Source organism: Carcharhinus amblyrhynchos, chromosome 1 (assembly GCF_965287045.1).
Source record: "Carcharhinus amblyrhynchos chromosome 1, sCarAmb.v2.hapA, whole genome shotgun sequence".
Classification (NCBI taxonomy): domain Eukaryota; kingdom Metazoa; phylum Chordata; class Chondrichthyes; order Carcharhiniformes; family Carcharhinidae; genus Carcharhinus; species Carcharhinus amblyrhynchos.
The window spans coordinates 129,095,453-129,116,093 of NC_137324.1; the positions used below are offsets into that span (position 1 = coordinate 129,095,453).

At 41.2% G+C, this 20,641-nt stretch overlaps 1 protein-coding gene across 2 annotated transcripts in view; it reads right to left on the minus strand.

Moving 5' to 3' along the window:
- LOC145345005 (caspase-6-like) overlaps positions 1-20,641 on the minus strand; it is a 35,724-nt gene that overhangs the window by 7,121 nt on the left and 7,962 nt on the right. Inside the window, exons 2-6 of one of the 2 annotated variants that reach the window (XM_080192486.1) lie at positions 16,451-16,495; positions 14,510-14,546; positions 11,653-11,802; positions 6,696-6,772; positions 3,558-3,733 (exon numbers count right to left, since the gene is read on the minus strand). In XM_080192486.1, coding sequence (XP_080048612.1) covers positions 3,558-3,733; positions 6,696-6,772; positions 11,653-11,802; positions 14,510-14,546; positions 16,451-16,495 — 485 coding nt within the window. The remainder of the gene's footprint in view (positions 1-3,557; positions 3,734-6,695; positions 6,773-11,652; positions 11,803-14,509; positions 14,547-16,450; positions 16,496-20,641) is intronic. The other variant, XM_080192495.1, reaches the window with a different exon arrangement.

Here is a 20,641-nt window from a genome sequence, read left to right on the forward strand (position 1 = left end):
TGACACTTCTCCTGAAGTTGGCGTGCAGCAAAAATCACGTCAACAGTCCCGCAACCTTTGCTGAAGTCACACAGATTCTGGAAGCAGGCCCAGCTCCAGATGAGTGACCAGACGGTTTAGCAGGACTCTTGCGAGGGTTTTTCCTGTGATGGAGAGCAGCGAGATTCCTCAGTGGTTGTTGCATATTTGTCGTTTGCCCTTCCTCTTGTAGAGATGTACGATGGAAGCATCTTTAAGTTCTTGAGGAATGGATCCTTGCTTCCAAAGAACTGGAACAACTCGGTGAGCTTCTCAGTAAGTACAGGACCAGCAGCTTTGTAGATCTGTGTGGATATGGCATCCGTCCCTGGGGCTTTGCCCCTGGATAGCTGGCTGACAACTTTTGTGACTTCAGCTACTACCGGTGGGTCATCCATGGCGCTGCTGATATTGACCTGGGGAATCCTGTCTATTGCCTCATCATTAATAGATGACGGTCGGTTGAGGACGGCTTCAAAGTGGTCAGCCCATCTCTGCAGGATCTGAGCCCTCTCTGTAATGAGAGTTGTACCATCTGTATTCAGGAGGGGGGGACCTCCCGAAAGATTGAGGTCCGTGGAGAGTGTTGAGAGTTTCGGAGAACCGTTTCAAGTCGTTTCTGTCAGCGTATCCCTGTATTTCATCTGCCTTGGCGCTCAGCCAGGCATCCTGCATTTTACGCAGTTTATTCTGGACTGTCCTGCGAGCACTGGTAAAAGCATTTTTCTTGGCAGCTGAAGATGGGTCATTCTGACAGGTCTGATGAAGACAGTGCTTTTCAACAAGTAGAGCTTGTATCTCATCAAACCAGTCATGCTGCTTGCAAGTGGGGGGCCCCCGAGCATCTTCAGTGCAGATGTATGGATAGCATCCCTGAAGCGTTCCCAGTCATCCTCAGCGCTGCCTGCGAGGTGTAGGTCAGCAAGCTTGATTTTTAAGTCTTCAGCCAGTACTGAAGCTTTGCTGGGGTTCTTTAGCTTGGCCGCACTGATTCTTTTCATAACCTTGCTTCCTTGTGGTCGCTTCTTGGGTCTGATGCTGAACTTCATTTTGGAGACAATGAGCCTGTGATCTGTCCAGCAGTCAGCACCACACATGGCTTTGGTTACTCTGGCGTCCTGCCTGTCTTTTCTCCTGACAATGACAGTCAATAAGATGCCAATGCTTAGAGCAGGGGTGCATCCAAGAGATCTTGTTACATTTAAGCAGACGGAAGGTTGTGTTGGTGATGAGGAGGTCGTGTGCTGCACAGATCTTCATTAAGAGTAGGCCGTTACTGTTACACTTGCCCACTCCATGCCACATTGCACAGTCACACCCTACTCTTGCATTGAAATCGCCAAGCAAGATCAGCTTGTCGGTACAGCTCACTGCTGATAGTAGGGTGTCTAGTTCTTTGTAGAGTTTGTCTTTCATCTCGTCCGGGTTGTTCCTTGTGGGGGCATAGGCACTGATCAGGGTGGCTTGGCTTCTGTTCTGTAGCGAAAGCTACAATGTCAAAAGCCAGTTGTTTACATCCCTATCAAGTTTCCGAACAAGGTGACTCCTGATGGCAAATCCAACTCCAGCATCACGACACTCATCGCTGCCATGGCTGCTCCAGAGAAAAGTGTATCCACCTCCAGTTTCAGTCAACTGACCTACGTTGGCAAGACGAGTTTCGCTCAGGGCTGCAATGTCAATGTTGGACCTTGCAAGCTCTCTGGCAACTAAGGCTGTTCTTCTCTCTGGTCTGTCTGCTGTAGGGTTGTCCACAAGCATGCGCAGGTTCCAAGTACCAATGGTGAGAGATGTCACCTTGTGTTTTGTTTGTTCTACCGCAAGATGGGATCCCCGCCAGCCGCAGTAAACTGGCCAGAGTGTAGTGAAGCAGGCAATGTTTAGGGCACCTTTTCTAGCCCCTTCCTCAGTCTACAGAGGTGAGCAGTGCGTTCCTGAAGAGGACAGCTCAGTCACCCAGATAGACGCCGAGTTTCACTGCTGCTTCGGTCAGCAGAAAACGGCCATTAGACCTGAGCCGCCTGTGTGCAGGTCCGTGATTACAGCTCCCTGTGTATCCACACCTGTTGTTCCATCGCTTGCCCATCGCCACAGGACTTCAAGGGTTGAACAACGACGATGACAAGACTAGCGCTTGATTTGGATTAAAGTAAGGAAGAGTTGTGCAGCGTCAGCCTCACTCTCCCTTCCCAATTCCCATCTAGATCCAGTGGCAAGACAAGAGTTAGGACGGCTGGAGATGGGACTAGGCACAGTGGATGACCAGGACGTCCTCAGTGTCTTCTCCTGCTCTTCACGTTCCACAACGCTTGCAAAAACTGCCTTCTTGACCATTGATTAGTTCCAAACTATTAAACTGGTGCAGCTACCCTGTATAAAATGGTCTTTGTAGATAAGAATGCGTAAAACTGTACATGAATACTGTTAAAACATTTAGTGATTCTGGCTTCAAAACAGTGAGAAAACTTGCATAGTTTGGTTTAAACTTCCAAAAACTGGAATTTCACAGATTACATTGCTATTATCTGCAGCTAGTTTAGAAAATGTATTCACATTCCCCTTGTTATTTCAGTAAGTTATTTCATGTATTAATTGAGGTAATTTGATGCGCCTATGTTATCTATTCAATGAGAAGAGCAATCTGTTTTTCTGTGTACAGCTGCCTTCAAAAACTGAAGGAAACAATTCTGTAACTGGATGAATTACCTCCCACCACCACCCTCTTTTTATTCATTCATGGCACATGGGTGTTGCTGGCTGGCCAGCATTTATTGCTCATGCCCAAGAGCAGTTAAACAAATAGCTGTAGCTTTGGAGTCACACGTAGGCCGGACCAGATAAGAATGGCAGATTTCCTTCCCTAGCACTTTAATGAACCAGATGGGTTTCTTTTTCCAACAGCTAACAACAGTTTCACAGACATCAGTAGATTTTTAATTCAAATTCTATCATCTGCCATGGTGAGATTCGAACCCACATCCTAGAGCATTAGTTGAGCTTCTGGATTAATAGTTTAGCAATAATACCACTAGGCCACTGCCTCCCAAATGTTAACCCACTACTACTAACATATCTAGCCACTCAGCTCCCTGCCACTCCCACCTCTGGCCAAGACAAGCAAACTGTCTGTAAATATTTTTGAAAATTTGAGAAATCCCTCCCGGAATAACATTGAAGCTGAAGTAGTTACGGAAGGCTTCAGAGTTTCGAAGAAAAGTCATATTGAACTAGAAGCATTAACTCTTGTCTCTTTCACCACAGATTTGGCCAGACCTGCCAGATTTGTAATTCAGATTTCCAACACCCGCGGTATTTTAAGTTGTAAAAAGTATTAGTCACTTCCTTGGAGAGAAAACTTATGGGTTTTCAGTGCAGAATATCCAAGTATTACAACTAAATCTGTGCACAGTAATTTAGATAACTTCTTAATTGCTGTATTGTCACTTCACTTTAAATTATTGTTGAAAGTTAAAAAACAAATTCAAAATGTTCACATTTTACTACTTAGAAAGCCAAATAGGTACATGGATTCACTTTACCTGAATAACAAATATTTTAGGTTTTCCAACCAGGGAACGGCATTTATCTCCTCTAAAACGTTCAGTTATATCTTGCAAGTTTATTTTTGCATCATAAGCAAAAATGTGATTGTTCTCCCCATGACTAAGAAAGACACACAAAAAGCAGTCCGCATCGGAATGATCTGAACTGGCCACTGTGAAGAAAAGAATAGTACCTGAAGTTAGATCTGAAGTATTAAACAAAATCAATGAGTAAATCATACATGGCATTAGACTTGGCAATACACTCAAATCAAATATATAAGTTAAACTAAACTAGTCCGTTTGTTCCATGAAGAGGATTCCAAAAAATATGTTTTTCTCATGCCTTTCCCGGCCTCAGATTCTCCCATAAATGGCAGGGTGTATTCTCACTTTCACATCCTCATTGGGTCAGGTGCTTTTGCTAAGGCTCACTCCCTCAAATACCTCCTCAATCCACTGCTCTGTTCCCAACTCTTAACTTGGAGTTTGGTTTAGTACTCTCCCAGGATGAGAAATTTCAGCTATTGTTTTTTCAGTGATGTATTTGAAAGCATCACACTTTAAACATTGAAGAAAAAAACACAGTGAGCCTCAGCTTACGCGTAGCAGGAGGAGGAGGAGGAGGACCAGTCATTCCAGATCTCTCTTTGGCGCAGACAGATGTCAATCTCAACCAGCACACCCAACCGATTGCAGCTGACTTTGATGTGAATGCTTGGTCAGTTTGACTTGAAGTAGGAACAGGTGGAACAGAGCAGCAGGTCCAGGTATAGAGTGTCTGAGCCTAGGGGACAGGACAGACCCAGTCCAGCCTGGACCTTCTATTGACCAACTACAACATGAGCTATCAATCAGGAAACAATCATGCAGAAGCACAAAAAGAGATATAGGAACAGTGGGGTTGTGGATCTGATGGAAGAGGGAAGTCATTGAAACAGCTGTGATCAGAGCAGCCCCTGGCATAAAACTGGGAGCAGACCCGGCAAGCTGGAACTTAAAAATGCAATAGAGATACTGGAAATACACATCTCCATCTATAAAGGAAAAGACAAAATTTGTGAAGATCAGAAAACTAGGAGGTAAAGTAGTTTAGTGAGGTTGGATAAATTGTACTAATATAATCACTTTCCTCACAAACTGCAAAATGTTTGCTTATTTTTTAGTATTCAATTTTGATCAAGCGTCACGTCCAAAAGATTTTCTCCAACTTGCTCACAGACCAGCAGTTTTTTCCCCCAGCATCTTCTAATATCTGAAACACAATCCTAAGTGTTGTAAACTTACTGATATATGCTCAGAAACTGAACTGGATCAACCATATAAATAATCTGGCTATAAGCGCAGATCAGAGGCTAGGAATCCTGTTGCCAGTGACTCGTCTCTCGACTCCCCAAAGCCTATCCACCATCTACAAGGCAAAAGTCATCCTTGGCCTAGATGAGTGCAGCTCCAACAACACAACAAGCTTGGCATCATCCAGGTCAAAGGAACCCTTTTGATTGGCACCCCTTCCAGAGACGTTCACTCCCTCCACCACCAATGAAGAGTGGCAGCTAAGCGTATCATCTGCAAGATGCACTGCAAGAACTCATCAAGCCTCCTGAAACAGCACCTTCCAAACCGATGACCACTACCATCTAGACAAGGGCAGCAAATAAATGGGAACACCACCATCTGGAAGTTCCTTTCCCGGTCACTCACTGTCACTGGGTCAAAATCCTGGAACTACCTCCTACACTGTGGGCATACCTACTCCACAAGGATTGCAGCAATTCAAGAATGCACCACTTTTGAGGGCAATTAGGGATGGGCAATAAATGCTGGCCTTTCATACTTTGCAGGCTCAGGTAACTGATCCTTACATCCTAGCACTTCACCTTTCTGCCAGCCCAGGTTGGCATTTGCCTGGAATAAATACATGCCTATCCCCTCAAATCCCTATGTGCATTTTCTGAAGAGCTCAGGAGACACACTTGTCACAACTCCAAATGTTTTCTCTCTCCCAATCTTCCCACAAAGCATGTCCCACTAGAGACTAATCTTGTCAACTCCAGCTGCGCACTTTATCCGTTGTTCCCTTGGATTCTGCTAACAAATCACTACCTCTCTGCATTTCCCTCCAGAATTAACATTCACTTACAAACAAATCACCCACACCTATTGACATCATTGCCAGAATCTTACAGCCTGGAATCGGGGCGGGTGAGGCTCACAGAACAGAATTCTCTGTTGGCCTTAGGCGGGATTCTATAAGCCTTGCTCGAGCAAGGTCATAATATAGTTCCCCATGGCTTTGACTGAACCTTAGGCTTGGTTGTAGCAACACCTTGTCTCTTACAAATGACAAAAGAAAGAAGAGTTCACTCCCTATAACCTTATTTGCCATTCAATAAAATGTCTGATCTGTAATCTCAATTCCATTTACCCACTTTGATTCCTTGACCTTTAATATTTTTCTTGAATATCTGTTCATTTCAATTTTGAAAATTAAACTGATCTAACTTAACAGATTTTCACTTAACCACTTGGCCATATTTTCCAGAACTCGCCCCACCTAAGCCATCATAGTGGCACATGTCCATTATCAACTTGCCATTTCCCTCCTTCAAAAGCCTCATGTTATTTTACCCATTATCTCTTCTTAAAAACCACAATCCCCAATTTTTTCTCCAGAATATCTATCCCCTCTTTCATATTTGTCTCTGCATAGGGTCAAACCCCAAACTCAAGTCATTTCTAGCTTCATCATAGAGAAGAAGGGAAGAAGAGCTAAATTCATGATTCCTGAATCTCTTTGCTCACACCAAATCGCCTATTTGCATTCATGCTGAGCCCTTTCATCTCTGGTGGCTATTCTCCTTCACTGACCTCGATCATAGACAGGAGCCTCTTCAATTTCTTCCTAATCAACCATATCCTTCCAACCTCTCAACCACATACCCCTCTCCACCAGAAGGGCAAAAAAAACTTTCTCCTAATAACTGCACTTTCAAACTCCCACCTTCTTAAGAGTTTCCCCTTAGCTGTGATGCAGCTTATTTGCTCAAGTACACACAACTCTACTATTTATGTGCATATCCTAGCATGGCATTCACCATTTCCAAATAATTGTAAAGATATATTGTATGTTACCTTTGTGAATTATCTCCAACACTTCTGATGATTTGAGGTTATCATAAGCACGTACATCAAAACCCAGCTCTCGTAACCTATTTTAAAAAAAAACACATGTTGGCTTACCCATATACAAGTTCCTCTTTCTCTAAATCATTTCCTTTAAAGCTAACTTCCCAATCATTATCAAACAAAGTGCAAAATAAGCCAATGTCCAAACTGATGCTTAACTGTGACATACACAAGAGTAACTCAGCTCCAGGTGACATCCTCTGATGCTTTCCCCCACCATGGAGAAGTATTGAACAATACATTGATAATTATACAGGAACTGCAGGAGGAAACTAATGTTTTACCACTCTTATACAGAATAGTGGTATTGAACCCCTCCACATAAATTTTCAAAAATCAAGCAACTTGTATAGTGTAAGTCTATATAATCTAGGCTTTTTAAATCCCAAATATACTAGTCAGTATCGGGATGTTAATTCAGACCAACTTTGTAAATGCGTGCTCTGTAAAATTAACTTTACAAAATGGTAGGTTTGATATTCTGATTTCAAAATAGCAGACATCGTAATATGATGGGGGAATAGATCAAACAAATATAACAAAATAAAAAAAGCTCACATACACACTCACCATCAGTTCAACGCTTCCTGTAGCATTTCTTACCATACCCTTAAGTAAAACTTCCAGCTAAACGGCAGAAATACCAGTTTTGCTTCATACTTATCTCAGATTAGTTGAGGAAATCATGTGACATGGCCCTTTCCAGTACAATAGTTACAATTTCTGTTGGCTAAGGAAGGAGAAAGAGTTGGAAAGGGTGTACTGATCTAGGGGCAAGGGGATAAGTGTGATAAGAAATGGGTCCGAGTGAACAGCATGTGAACGTTTAGAGGAAGGAATAAAACAAGGATAAATGTAACCTAACAGTTCAGCAGGAAACTGATGGGATGGGATCAGACAGGTTGTCACTTTATACCCCACTCAACATAGAAGATAGGAGCAGGGGTAGGCCATTTGGCCCTTCGAGCCTGCTCCACCATTCATCACTATCATGGCTGATTGTCCAACTCAATAGCCTAATCCTGCTTTCTCCCCATAACCTTTGATCCCATCTGCCCCAAGTGCTATATCTAGATGCTTCTTGAATACATTCTATGTTTTGGCATCAACTAGTTTCTGTGGTAATGAATTCCACAGGCTCACCACTCAGTGAAGAAATGTCTCCTCATCTCCTTCCTAAGTGGTCTACCCTGATTCCTCAGTCTGTGAGCCCTGGTTCTGGATTCCCCCACCATTGGGAACATCCTCCCTGCATCTACTCTGCCTAGTCCTGTTAGAATTTCAAGTTTACTTTCCATTGCCTTCAATAGAAAACAAACATTCCCCACTGAGCAGATTAAGTTAAAATTACCCCACAGCTGAACCTCTGATTCCCCATTGAAACTTCTCATTCCCAGTACATTAATTCCAGTTGAAGTATAATTTTTTTTGTGGGGTTGTGTTGTCTCATAGCTTTTAGAGTAGACAGATGAATAAGAGTGCATACTGTGGATTACTATCTAGTGATTCCCACTGAAATCAACATGAAAGAACCAGATCCCAATATGACACAGCAATTGAGAGGGGGGCAAGAGCTGGAGGGGAGACTCTAGATAGGCTGGGCGAATGGGCCAGGAAATGGAATTTAATGTTGGCAAGTGTGAGGTGGTCCACTTTGGTAGGAAGAATGGTAGGAAGGACTATTACTTACAGGGCGAAAAACTGCAGCAGGCGACAGTGCAGAGGGACCTCGGGGTCCTTGTGCATGAGTCGCAAAAACCCAGCTTGCAGGTGCAGCAGGTGGTCAGGAAGGCGAATGGGATGCTGGCCTTCATAGCGAGGGAGATTGAATATAAAAGTAGGGAGGTCTTGCTGCAGCTGTATAGGGCATTGGTGAGGCCGCAGCTGAAGTACTGTGTGCAGTTTTGGGCGCCGCACCTGCGCAAAGATATTTTGGCCTTGGAGGGAGTGCAGAGGAGGTTTACTAGGCTGATACCGGAGTTGAGGGGGTTGAGCTATGAGGAGAGGCTGAATAAACTGGGCTTGTACTCGTTAGAGTTTAGAAGAATGAGGGGAGATCTCATTGAGACGTATAAGATGATGAATAGGATAGAGGCGGAGAGACTCTTCCCGCTCAAAAAAGACAGTAGGACTAGGGGGCACAGCCTCAAGATAAAAGGGGGGCGGTTTAGAACGGAGTTGAGGAGGAACTTCTTCACTCAAAGGGTGGTGAATCTCTGGAATTCTCTGCCCGTTGAAGTGGTGGAGGCTGCCTCGCTAAATATTTTTAAGACGCGGGATGATGGGTTTTTGATAAGAGAGGGGATTAAGGGTTATGGGGAGAGGGCGGGAAAGTGGAACTGAGCAGTGACTGATCAGCCATGATCTTATTGAATGGCGGGGCAGGCTCGAAGGGCTAGATGGCCTACTCCTGCTCCTATTTCTTATGTTCTTAAAATTGTCACAGACTTCCCTAATGTCTCATCAGTCAGATGGACCTACAAATTCAAAATTTGATCCTTATGTGAGGGGTTATTGGAGGGGGTTAGGGTGTAAGCTGTCAGCTAGGGTACCTGCGCCTGAGCACAATTTATCAATCCTTTACATGACTGGACAAAGAGGCAGGACAAGAAGTGGGACCTATATGTTAAGAACCATTCAAGGTGTATCATTTATGCACTTTTGCTGTTTGTTTTTGGAAGGTCAGTCAAAAGAGCTAGAAGTGAGTTCCTAAGTGAATTGATATTTTACTTTGATGTAATCCAAGCTCCTTACATTAATCATAGAAAACTTGCAAGTCATAAAAATTGCTTTAATGACAAGTAGACAATATGAAATGAGTTTGGAATTTGCTGACATTCAAATGGATAAAGGCTGTGTTAACTGCTTGCGATCTTATCCTCAACCAAAAAAAAAGTATGTTAAGTTATATGAAAAGTAAGCAAAGCTGCTAGCCACTGGGGGTCATTTGGTCCAATATTTTACTAAGTAGCCATGCGCCGACACAAAATGTAGCCAACAAGTATTGAAGTTATGTTGGTAATTCCTTGATGACAAGATGTTGCAGCCCAGTATTAACTGAGATCCTTCGATCAACTGCCTCCCCACTTTTCCTTTGCTCAACAAGTCAATCCTCCTCCTGCCTTGACCTTAAACTCGAATCTCTTCTAGTTTCTCTCCAATCTCTTCTCAGTCTCATTTTGTCCATGAACCCTAGCTCCTGTTTTTTTGACCTCAATCGCAAAACTACTGACCAGCCAATTTCCCTTCCTCAGTTCCATGGTCGCTCAGATTGTATATTGTTCTGTTTCTTCAGATTTGCACCCTCCTGTTATGATCCCATTAGCTCTAGAGAGCTCTCATTTGCCCTTCTCCAGGGATTTGTCCTTTGTCACATTGCCAAAGAATAGCATGTAGATCAGAAAGACAAAGAGATAAAGTCAATCACCACAGTCTCCCAGCTCTCCCTCTCCATCGACTCTTCCAAGGTGGTAGATTACTTGTCAACATTCTAAATTATAGATGAGTTAAATTCTTTTCCATGTAAGCCTCACTAAGAACTTTGCTTCTCCACAAACTCGGTCCCATTTACATCCCAGTCAACAATGGAAAAATAATTAATATGTTTGAATTAAATTAAATACAGATAGATAAATGTGGGAAAATATTTTAAGTTAAAAATTTTAAGTCTTAGAAACATCTAACAGTAAACCTACAGAAATGAGACACCAGAGTTTCAATTGCTTCCCTTCTGGGCTGAAGAAATTGAGTAGCATTTCAGGAATATAAATCCCCATCAGTAAAAAAGGTCCTTGCTTTGTTAAGTACCATACTTAACTTTCTGCAGTAATTGATTTTAACATTGCAAATGTAACAATTTATTGATACTTACAAGGAAGTTGAGAGTGAGCTTCATAAGATTAACAGTAGAGAGGCACATATCTGTCAATTTGAGATTATTTGCAATTCATGCTATTTAAGAACATAAGAACATAAGAAATAGGAGCAGGAGTAGGCCATCTAGCCCTTCGAGCCTGCCCCGCCATTCAATAAGATCATGACTAATTCCACTTTCCCGCTTTCGCCCCATAACCCTTAATCCCCTTGCCTACCAAAGACCTATCTACCCGTGTCTTAAATAAATTTAGCGAGGTAGCCTCCACCACTTCAACGGGCAGAGAATTCCAGAGATTCACCACCCTTTGAGTGAAGAAGTTCCTCCTCAACTCTGTTCTAAACCGCTCCCCCCTTATCTTGAGGCTGTGCCCTCTAGTCCTGCTGTCCTTTGAGCGGGAAGAACCTCTCCACCTCTACCCTATCCATCCCTTTCATCATCTTATACGTCTCAATGAGATCCCCCCTCATCCTTCTAAACTCTAACGAGTACAAGCCCAGTCTATTCAGCCTCTCCTCATAGCTCAACCCCCTCAACTCCGGTATCAGCCTAGTGAACCTCCTCTGCACTCCCTCCAAGGCCAAAATATCCTTGCGCAAGTGCGGCGACCAAAACTGCACACAGTACTCCAGCTGCGGCCTCACCAGTGCCCTGTACAGTTGCAGCAAGACCTCCCTACTTTTATATTCAATCTCCCTCGCTATGAAGGCCAGCATCCCATTTGCCTTCCTGACCACTTGCTGCACCTGTCGGCTGGGTTTTTGCGACTCATGCACAAGGACCCCCAGGTCCCTCTGCACCGTAGCATGCTGCAGCTTTTCGCCCTGTAAGTAGTAGTCCTTCCTAGTATTATTTCTACCAAAGTGGATAACCTCACACTTGCCAACAAGTGTTCCTCGGCCCAAATTTCTGGTAAAATTACATAGTTACAAGCATGCACATTGTGCTCTTATTTTCCCCGCAAATCTCAACCACTAATTCAACCCTTGTGATAAACACACTGCAATATATTCCAGCAAGCCCACATACCTTCTTTCCAGATTGTATCTATCAGCATTTGTGCCTCCTCTCATGGGCAAGTTTAGATACCAGAAAAAGCGCTCATGGTTGAAGATTAAAGCAACCCCTCGACTTTTATGTTTCATGTTGTATTCAACAGATGGGTCCATGCTATCAGTACTGTGACAAAAAAAAAGACAAATTCAGTACAACAAAGCAAAATACTGTCCATTTGACAAGAGGTGACAAACAACTTGTGTCAATCAAACACACTGAAGTAATAGGAATTCAAATTTACTCAAAGCACAGACGATGTTTATGCCAAAGACATGCTATACAACAGAAATTATCCATTCATCCATACTTTGAGCAGCATTCGTAAAATGCATCCAAGAACTTGTTACCCACAGTATTTTCAAGTACAGGAGAAGTAGTTTGTGGCCTTATATATTGTGAATATATATTTCAGTATATATTCAATCGTTCTGTTTACCATGTTATGGAAACTCCTTTTTACAACTTTCTTCCTTTGTGATGTATTATGGTTCACCAAGTTAACAGCCAAGTGCTCCTGCTCCATAACATGCTCAGTCAATAAGACATGACAACCGATATCAATCTAGATTAATGGGGAAGATTTATTCTCAGACAATAATTAGTCTCAGTCAATAACAATCTTTGGGAAAATTAGCAACTGCCAATCTCAATTCATTTTCTCCTCCCAGTGCTGCATCAGTACTTTACAGATAAGAGATGCTCTTCTTCAAATGTAGTTTGACTACTTGATTGTATTATGATAATTTCAAGAGAAGAAAATCAAAAATGATTTAAGAGCTTTACATGCAAATGCACATTTTGTGACAAATTCCTCAGTTCTCTGATGTAATGTTTACAGGGTACACGTAACATAAAAGGAGAAATTTAACAAGACTAACAACAAAGGTCCAAGTTTTAAATTTAGGAGGCTACAACTGAGAACACTTTTATAACACTTAAATGCCATCTTTCTTTTGCATTTAGGGTCACGTAACTCATTTTGGCTAAAAAAAACGCATTAGTTGAATTACATTCACATTTATCGAATGAGAAATTAAATAATAAATTCTGCATCTATTAGTTGAAGATCTTTGTGATCGTAAAATCAGTCATGGGATTGGAACACTTCTAACATTTACCAGTCATCTTATGTAACTAAGTGGCTTGCTAGGCTATTTCAGAGGACAGTTAAGAGTCAACCACATTGTTGGAAATATGCATAGACTGGATTGGATTCACTTTTCCGGATTAGCCCAGGTTTCAGAATTACAGTCCAGGAGCATAACTACCATGACACTGTGCAATTTCAACAGCCAAATGATCTCACAGCACTCCACTGATGGCCACTTTTAATAAGTGCACAGGACACTGCTAAAAAAAAAGTACTTCTGTACATTTTACCCTCAAGAAATAAATGTGGGTTACAGGGAAATCTGTGGAATGATGACAGTAGGGAACTGTAAGGATTCTATGATTAAAAAATGTCAATGCTGTTTAAATAAAAACCATTAAAATGTACGAAGAACATCATAACAAACCAAGAAGTTAATATCATTTTCAATAATAAGTACACAAAAATCATTTTAACATTTGATTTTTTTTTGTGTCCATGTAAAGATGTCAAATCAACATTTTGGTTCAAACTCCCCTTGATCGATTAATGAGTCTTTCAAAATATTTAGGTGACATACTGATGAATTCTTTTGTATGTTTAATTCCCTGCAGTTTCTCAGTCTTCAGCACTCTATTAACTCATTGTTGACTATTCAGCCACTTAGATATCAAATTAACACCATTGGAGGAGAATGAGGAGAATAGGCAAAATTAAAATCTTGTGATTAAAATTTCATTCCAAAAAAAATTAAAACCTCACACAAATAACAAAACCAGCCTACATTGACCTGGAGGGATGCGATGATATAAAATTTCTTACACATACTTATCTTTAACAATAGTTAAATCATTCAGTTTATTGAGCAACATCTATTGTTAAACTAAAGATTGTGATCCTGGTTTTGAATGGTTAAGTAATAGCTGTAAAGGCCAGTAAAATATTTCACATTGCTCCACTTGTTCAGGTTACCAACCCTCAGGAAGAGTCTTCAACATCCCAGGAATTAAAAATTAAGTTCTAGAACATTGTTGTACGCAGCCCAAAGGGGGATTGAACAAAACTATGGCTATTTCCTTTGAATATTTGCATTTATTAGTTATAAGACATTGGAGATGGGGATGGTGGGCAGTAAGGCTGTTTAACTAACAGTGAAAATTAATCTCATTGGCTAACAAAAAGCCTGACCCTTTTCCAATTGGTGAGGGCAGGATGTGTCCCTAGAGGTTGGTCCAATGGTGGGACTGCAATTAAAGGTCATGTGATGCAATCACCACAAATACACTCACTGCTGGCAACCCTACATGACATCAGCAATGGACTTCTCTCCCCTCCAATCTGATCCAAAATGACTTAAATTTAAAGTTTATTTATTTGTGTCACAAGTACGTTTACATTAACACTGCAATGAAGTTACTATGAAAATCCCCTAGTTGCCACACTTCAGTGACTGTTCGGGTACACTGAGGGAGAATTTGGCATGGCCGATCTACTTAACCTACTCACCTTTGACTGTGGGAGGAAACCGGAGCACCCGGAGGAAACCCACACAGACACAGGGAGAATGTGCAAACTCCACACAGACAGTGACCCAAGCTGGGAACTGAATCCGGGTCCCAGCCGCTGTGAGGCAGGAGTGCTAACCACTGTGCCACCCCAATAAAAGCAAATGCAAAGAAAATTGCACGAAATACAACTTTAAAATAAAATAAAACAGTTACATTTAAAAGCATTTCATACCTTGGAAAAATCGTTGGAAAATCGACTTCACAGACAACTACAAAAAAAGGAAAAGAAATTTTCCATTAATTTAAACTTATAACACTATACCTTCTTTTTGCTACCTTGAGCATTTTTCTCTAGGCTTACCAGTTGAATACTTATGGCCTGTCACCTGGTAGACTATCAACCCTTCAAGAATTCTCCAGTAACTTATCAACTTATGCATCAAGTATATCTACATTACTTAAATGGACATACATATTTATACCTACAGTTAATTTGAATTTAAAAACAAATTTAAGAGACATAGCAAACTTAACAAACCTGCTGAGAAAGAGAAACTAAAGCATCAGAGAATAGGCTGCAAGCAAAACAAAACAGGGACCTCAGCAGACAAATGGAGAAGGAGGGAAGTTTACAGATAACTAGCCTCTACCAGAACACTGATACAGAAAATAAACCACCAGTCTCTGAAACCTAGGCCATCTTTATTTAATTATTAGAAAACCCAAGTAGACGGTAGCAAAACGTTATCAGATTCAACTTGATTAAAGGCTCATATCTCCCCTAGTATCAGCAAAAATAATCAAATACAACAATTCATTAACTTCCACTAATATTCAATTTGGGTCATTTGTCAAGAGATTATCATTGAGGTGTAGCATATGAGAGTGCCCATACAGGAAACGAGGGAGTAACCAAAGCTGGAAATGTGCTTGTTTGATTGGACAACAGCAGGGGAGCCACACAAAGACAATCCAATAGTGACAGGAACAATGAGTTATTGCACCACCACTATCCCACTCAGACAGTAGTAATTTAACTTTCACCTCACAATTACTGAGCCATGAAAGCTTTTAAAATCCTGCAAAAGTTATTGTTATTGACTCAGGGCAATTATAAGATTTGTATTTTCATCTTTATGAATCAACTTGAGCCCAGTGTGATGAAAATGTTATTGTTTTAATATCTTTAAGATAGTGTTGGTCTGTGGGAATACTGTATGTGGAACAGTGTGTATGCCTAATTTACTTAACCTAAGGAACGTGTCTATGGAATGGAGACCATAGAAGAGACTAGAATGAAAAACATTTCATAGGGTCAAATTAATAGGGCCAAGTTGGATGTTCTACAAATAAACACATCTTTGAATGCAAATTTGTACACGTTAAGTGAGGATTTTGATTTTTAGCTGTTGAATTTTAAAAGGAAGGAAGAAGTTTACAACTTAATAAAGGTCACAAAAAATAAGGCAAAGTTATTGAATTCTTTTTTACCTGAGAGTAGTGGCCATAAGGAGAACATAAAAGGTTTTTATATTCTAGGAAAGGTAAATGTTATAGAGGATAAGAACTAAGTTTTCTTTTGTTAATAAATGCTTCATTTACTATTTAAAATCACTAGAAGTGTTACTGGAATTTGTGACTCCTGACTTCAGCAATAAACAATCTTATAGTAAAACATAAATTGATAATCATTTGGTAGCTTGCCAAGCTTCCCTTTGGGATTTGGTTAGGCCAGCAGTTACCACCTACCAGATCATAAACAACAGAAAAGGGTATGTTACTTAGTAATATCAGTCATGAAGTATGGAACTGTCTGGAAGCAATAAATGTATTCAACAGTGCAAGAGAACTCAACTATCTGCCCAATAACTCAATTAGAAACACTTCAGGTCAATGTTTATTGACACTGATTCAGCTTCCTTGTAGTATAGGTGAGTATCTAAACCTGGATAATCTCCTTCAATTGGGGCATCAAGACTCAAAAGAATATCAAACTAAATAAACCTTTTAGATTTATGGTGAGAAACAGCTCAAGACCATTATAGTTCTATTTGCAAAAGGGGAAGGGATATTGTTTAAAAGATGGTTTTATATAAGTGAACAGAAATAAGAACCAGTAATTCCAGTCCAGATGTTATTTTTCTTTTTGCAAAGAAAACATGGATTTACTTACCATTTGCATTTTGTTCAACAAGTTTACCATCTTGAACAATAATACCTAGGAATAAAGTAACTTTTTTTATTAATACATGAAATGGTTCAGAATAGTGATGCTGATTAAAGAGGAAATACTACAATATTCACTTTTAGTTACATCGCCAATTGTTGGTTGGTAGTACAGAACTTAAGTATTGCTAAAGCTTTGACAAAATGTATTTTTTCCAGCAAACTTCAACTGAATTGCAATATAAACACATTTCAAACATGTTCCATTCATGTGAAATGGAACAAAACCAAAGGAGAAAGTTCACAGTTTAAAGTTGTTGAACACAACATTGTGTTCAGAAAGCTGTAATGTGCCTCATCAGAAGATGAGGTGCTGTTCCTCCAGTTTGAAAGGTAATAGTCGTTACAAAAGTTTGAACAGGCTAGATATCTTTTTCTCTGGAAAAGAACAGGCCGAGGAGTGAGCTAAGAGTTATTTAAAATTATAAGATGATTTTGATAGAGTAGATAGCTACCACTTGTGAGGGAGAACAAACTAGAGACCATCAATATTGGATGCTCACCAGGGTTACATAAGAACATAAGAAATAGGAGCAGGAGTAGGCCATCTAGCCCTTCGAGCCTGCCCCGCCATTCAATAAGATCATGGCTGATCTGTTGTGGCTCAGTTCCACTTTCCCGCCCTCTCCCCATAACCCTTAATCCCCTCTCTTATCAAGAACCCATCAACCCGCTTCTTAAAAATATTTAGCGAGGCAGCCTCCACCACTTCAACGGGCAGAGAATTCCAGAGATTCACCACCCTTTGAGTGAAGAAGTTCCTCCTCAACTCCGTTCTAAACCGCCTCCCCTTTATCTTGAGGCTGTGCCCCCTAGTCCTACCGTCTTTTTTGAGCGGGAAGAGTCTCTCCACCTCTATCCTATCCATCCCATTCATCATCTTATACGTCTCAATGAGATCTCCCCTCATTCTTCTAAACTCTAACGAGTACAAGCCTAGTTTATTCAGCCTCTCCTCATAGCTCAATCCCCTCAACTCCGGTATCAGCCTAGTAAACCTCCTCTGCACTCCCTCCAGGGCCAAAATATCCTTGCGCAGGTGCGGCGCCCAAAACTGCACACAGTACTCCAGCTGCGGCCTCACCAATGCCCTATACAGCTGCAGCAAGACCTCCCTACTTTTATATTCAATCCCCCTCGCTATGAAGGCCAGCATCCCATTCGCCTTCCTGACCACCTGCAAGCTGGGTTTTTGCGACTCATGCACAAGGACCCCGAGGTCCCTCTGCACCGTCGCCTGCTGCAGTTTTTCGCCACGTAAGTAATAGTCCTTCCTACCATTCTTCCTACCAAAGTGGACCACCTCACACTTGCCAACATTAAATTCCATTTGCCATTTCCTGGCCCATTCGCCCAGCCTATCTAGATCCTTCTGCAGACTCTCCACACCCTCCGCACAATTTGCCTTTCCCCCAATCTTGGTGTCATCAGCAAATTTCGACACCCTGCACTCGGTTCCCTCCTCCAGATCATCTATATAAATGGTAAATAGCTGAGGCCCCAGCACCGACCCCTGGGGCACCCCACTAGTCACCAACCGCCAATCCGAATAGCACCCATTGACCCCCACTCTCTGCCTCCTATTTGACAACCAATCCTCTATCCACGCTAACACCCTACCCCAACTCCATGTCCCCTGACCTTCTGCAATAACCTCTTGTGAGGTTCCTTAGACCACACCTTCCAAACCACAATCACTATCATTAAGAACAATAGATACATGGGAACACCACCATCTGGGACTTCCCCTTCAAATCACACACCATCCTAACTTGGAAATATACCTGCACCACATGGACCGCAAAGGTAGCCCACCATCACCTTAAGGGCAATTAGGGATGGGCAATAAACTGACCTAACTTGTGACACCCACATCCCATGAACTAATTTTTAAAAACAGGGAATTCGGCAAAAACCTCTACCCAATGAACGGTGAAATATGGAAATCAATAGTGAAGGGAGTAGTTGAAGTGAATAATAGAGGCATTTAAGGACGAGATGGTGGCACATTGCTGGCTCACAGTGCTAAGGAACCGGGTTCGATTCTGGCCTTGGGTCACTGACTATGTCGGCCATGAGTTTCCTCCAGGTGCTCTGGTTTTCCCCACAGTTCAAAGATGTACAGGCTAGGTGGATTGGCCACACTGATATTGTTGATCCAAACTGAATATTAGTGAAAGCTAATGAATTGTTGCATTGGTTTACTTCTGCTCTTTCAGGGTTTGTGTTGTTCAGATCCATTGTCATAGTGCAAATTCCAAGTAATCAGTAACTATGACTTCCACTTTTACACTGCTGAATCATATGCTAAATACCCTTGAAAAAGTTGCTACTTCTGAATGAGGTATAACTGGATTCCTAAACAGTGCACCAATTTTATGTGAAGGATAATCAGATCTTTTAACTTCTTGGTTAACTGGTGGTGAGAATGCCTCAAAGTGATTGGCTACTTAGCCTGCTCATTCCAGGATATTCCCCAGTCTTAAATGGTCATTGGAAAAGGGGAAGAAATGGCTAGATGTTTGTGGGCAATTTTCTTCAAAGTCTATGGTAAGCATTATTATTCTGTTGCTGATTCCTTTACTCGAGTTTAAATGATAACACACCATTATTCAATTTCAATGTGTGTTTGATAAATTTGGCTCTTTTCAGTTCATATTGCAAAAAGCAATTGTCCTATTTACATCTCATCATATCATAAACTATTCACTTGAAACGAGAAGCAGGTTAACTGTTCTAATCAAAACTGCTGTCACTGTCCATGGTGGAAGCAGAAATCTTCAGCAAACACTCTTTCTTCCTTTCTGATTCTTTGCAGTATCTTTATCTTAATCTACAATACTTTGTACATACTTGTAAAGTCCAGCATGTATTTCTCAACTCATGACTGAATTAACTGTTAAAATACATTCTTCCATATTTAATTATTCAGCATACACAGACAAAAAACTCTTCTTCTTCATGTTGCTGTTGTTTCTTTTATCAATTAAATCTGCACTCGTTGCACTCTGATCCTTCCATTAACGGGAACAGTTTGTTCCGTTCTACTCTGTCCAGATCCTTCATAATTTTGAATACCTCAATCAAATCTCCTCTCAACAGGAAACAGCCCTAACTTCTTCCATCTAAGTAACTGAAGTTCCTCGTCCCTAGAACCATTCTTGTGAATCTTTTTTGCATCCTTATCAATATATTTCCTAAAATGCGTGGTGTCCAGGAATGAACTCCAGTTGAGGCCAAACTAGTATTTATACAAGTTTAACACTGCTTCCTTGCTTTTCTATTCCATACACCTATTGATAAAGCTTAGGATTATGTCTGCTTTATTAACCACTCTCTCAATCTTTCCTGCCACCAATGATTTATGCAGATATGCACCCAGATCCCTTTGCTCCTGCAGCCCCATTAGAATTATACCCTTTAGTTTATTTTGTCTGTGTTCTTTCTACCAACATGAATCACTTCAAACTTTGCTGCATTACATTTAATCTGCCCTCCTTCATTAATCTATGTCCTTTTATATGCCATCCTCCTCTTCACAGCTCACAATAGTTCAAGATATGTATCATCCACAAACTTTTAAATTGTGCCTCACATTTTTCTGGACTAAATTCCATTGCCACTTCTCTGTCCACATGGCCAGACCACTGATAACCTCTTGCACTGGTCAGGAAATACACTGAAAGCAGTAGAACCCTGGCTGTTTTATAGCTGTAGGAATATCTAATATTCTTCATCTAGCACTGGAGGAGGGATGACAAAAATGAAGAGGCAACACAATTTATATCCTGGGGCCTGTCTTAGGATGTTTCTCCCCACCACGCTCCCCCCACCATAGTTCATATCTACTTCTGTACCATCTCTGGATTTTGAAAATTAATTTCCATAATGTTGAATATGAATTATATGTATAGCATTCAATAATGCTATGACTGTTTAATCATTTTTCCCACAACTTAGGATATTCTAATATCCAGGTCCCAACATTGAAATCACTACTAAATATGGAATAAGTGAATCCTTTCCTGCTGTTGGTGAGAATTCTTCAATCTGATTGGTTACATGCCCTGTTTGATGACATCACTGGAGATCACCCCTCATAGTGACAGACTCAGATGATGAGGAAGGAACAAACCCA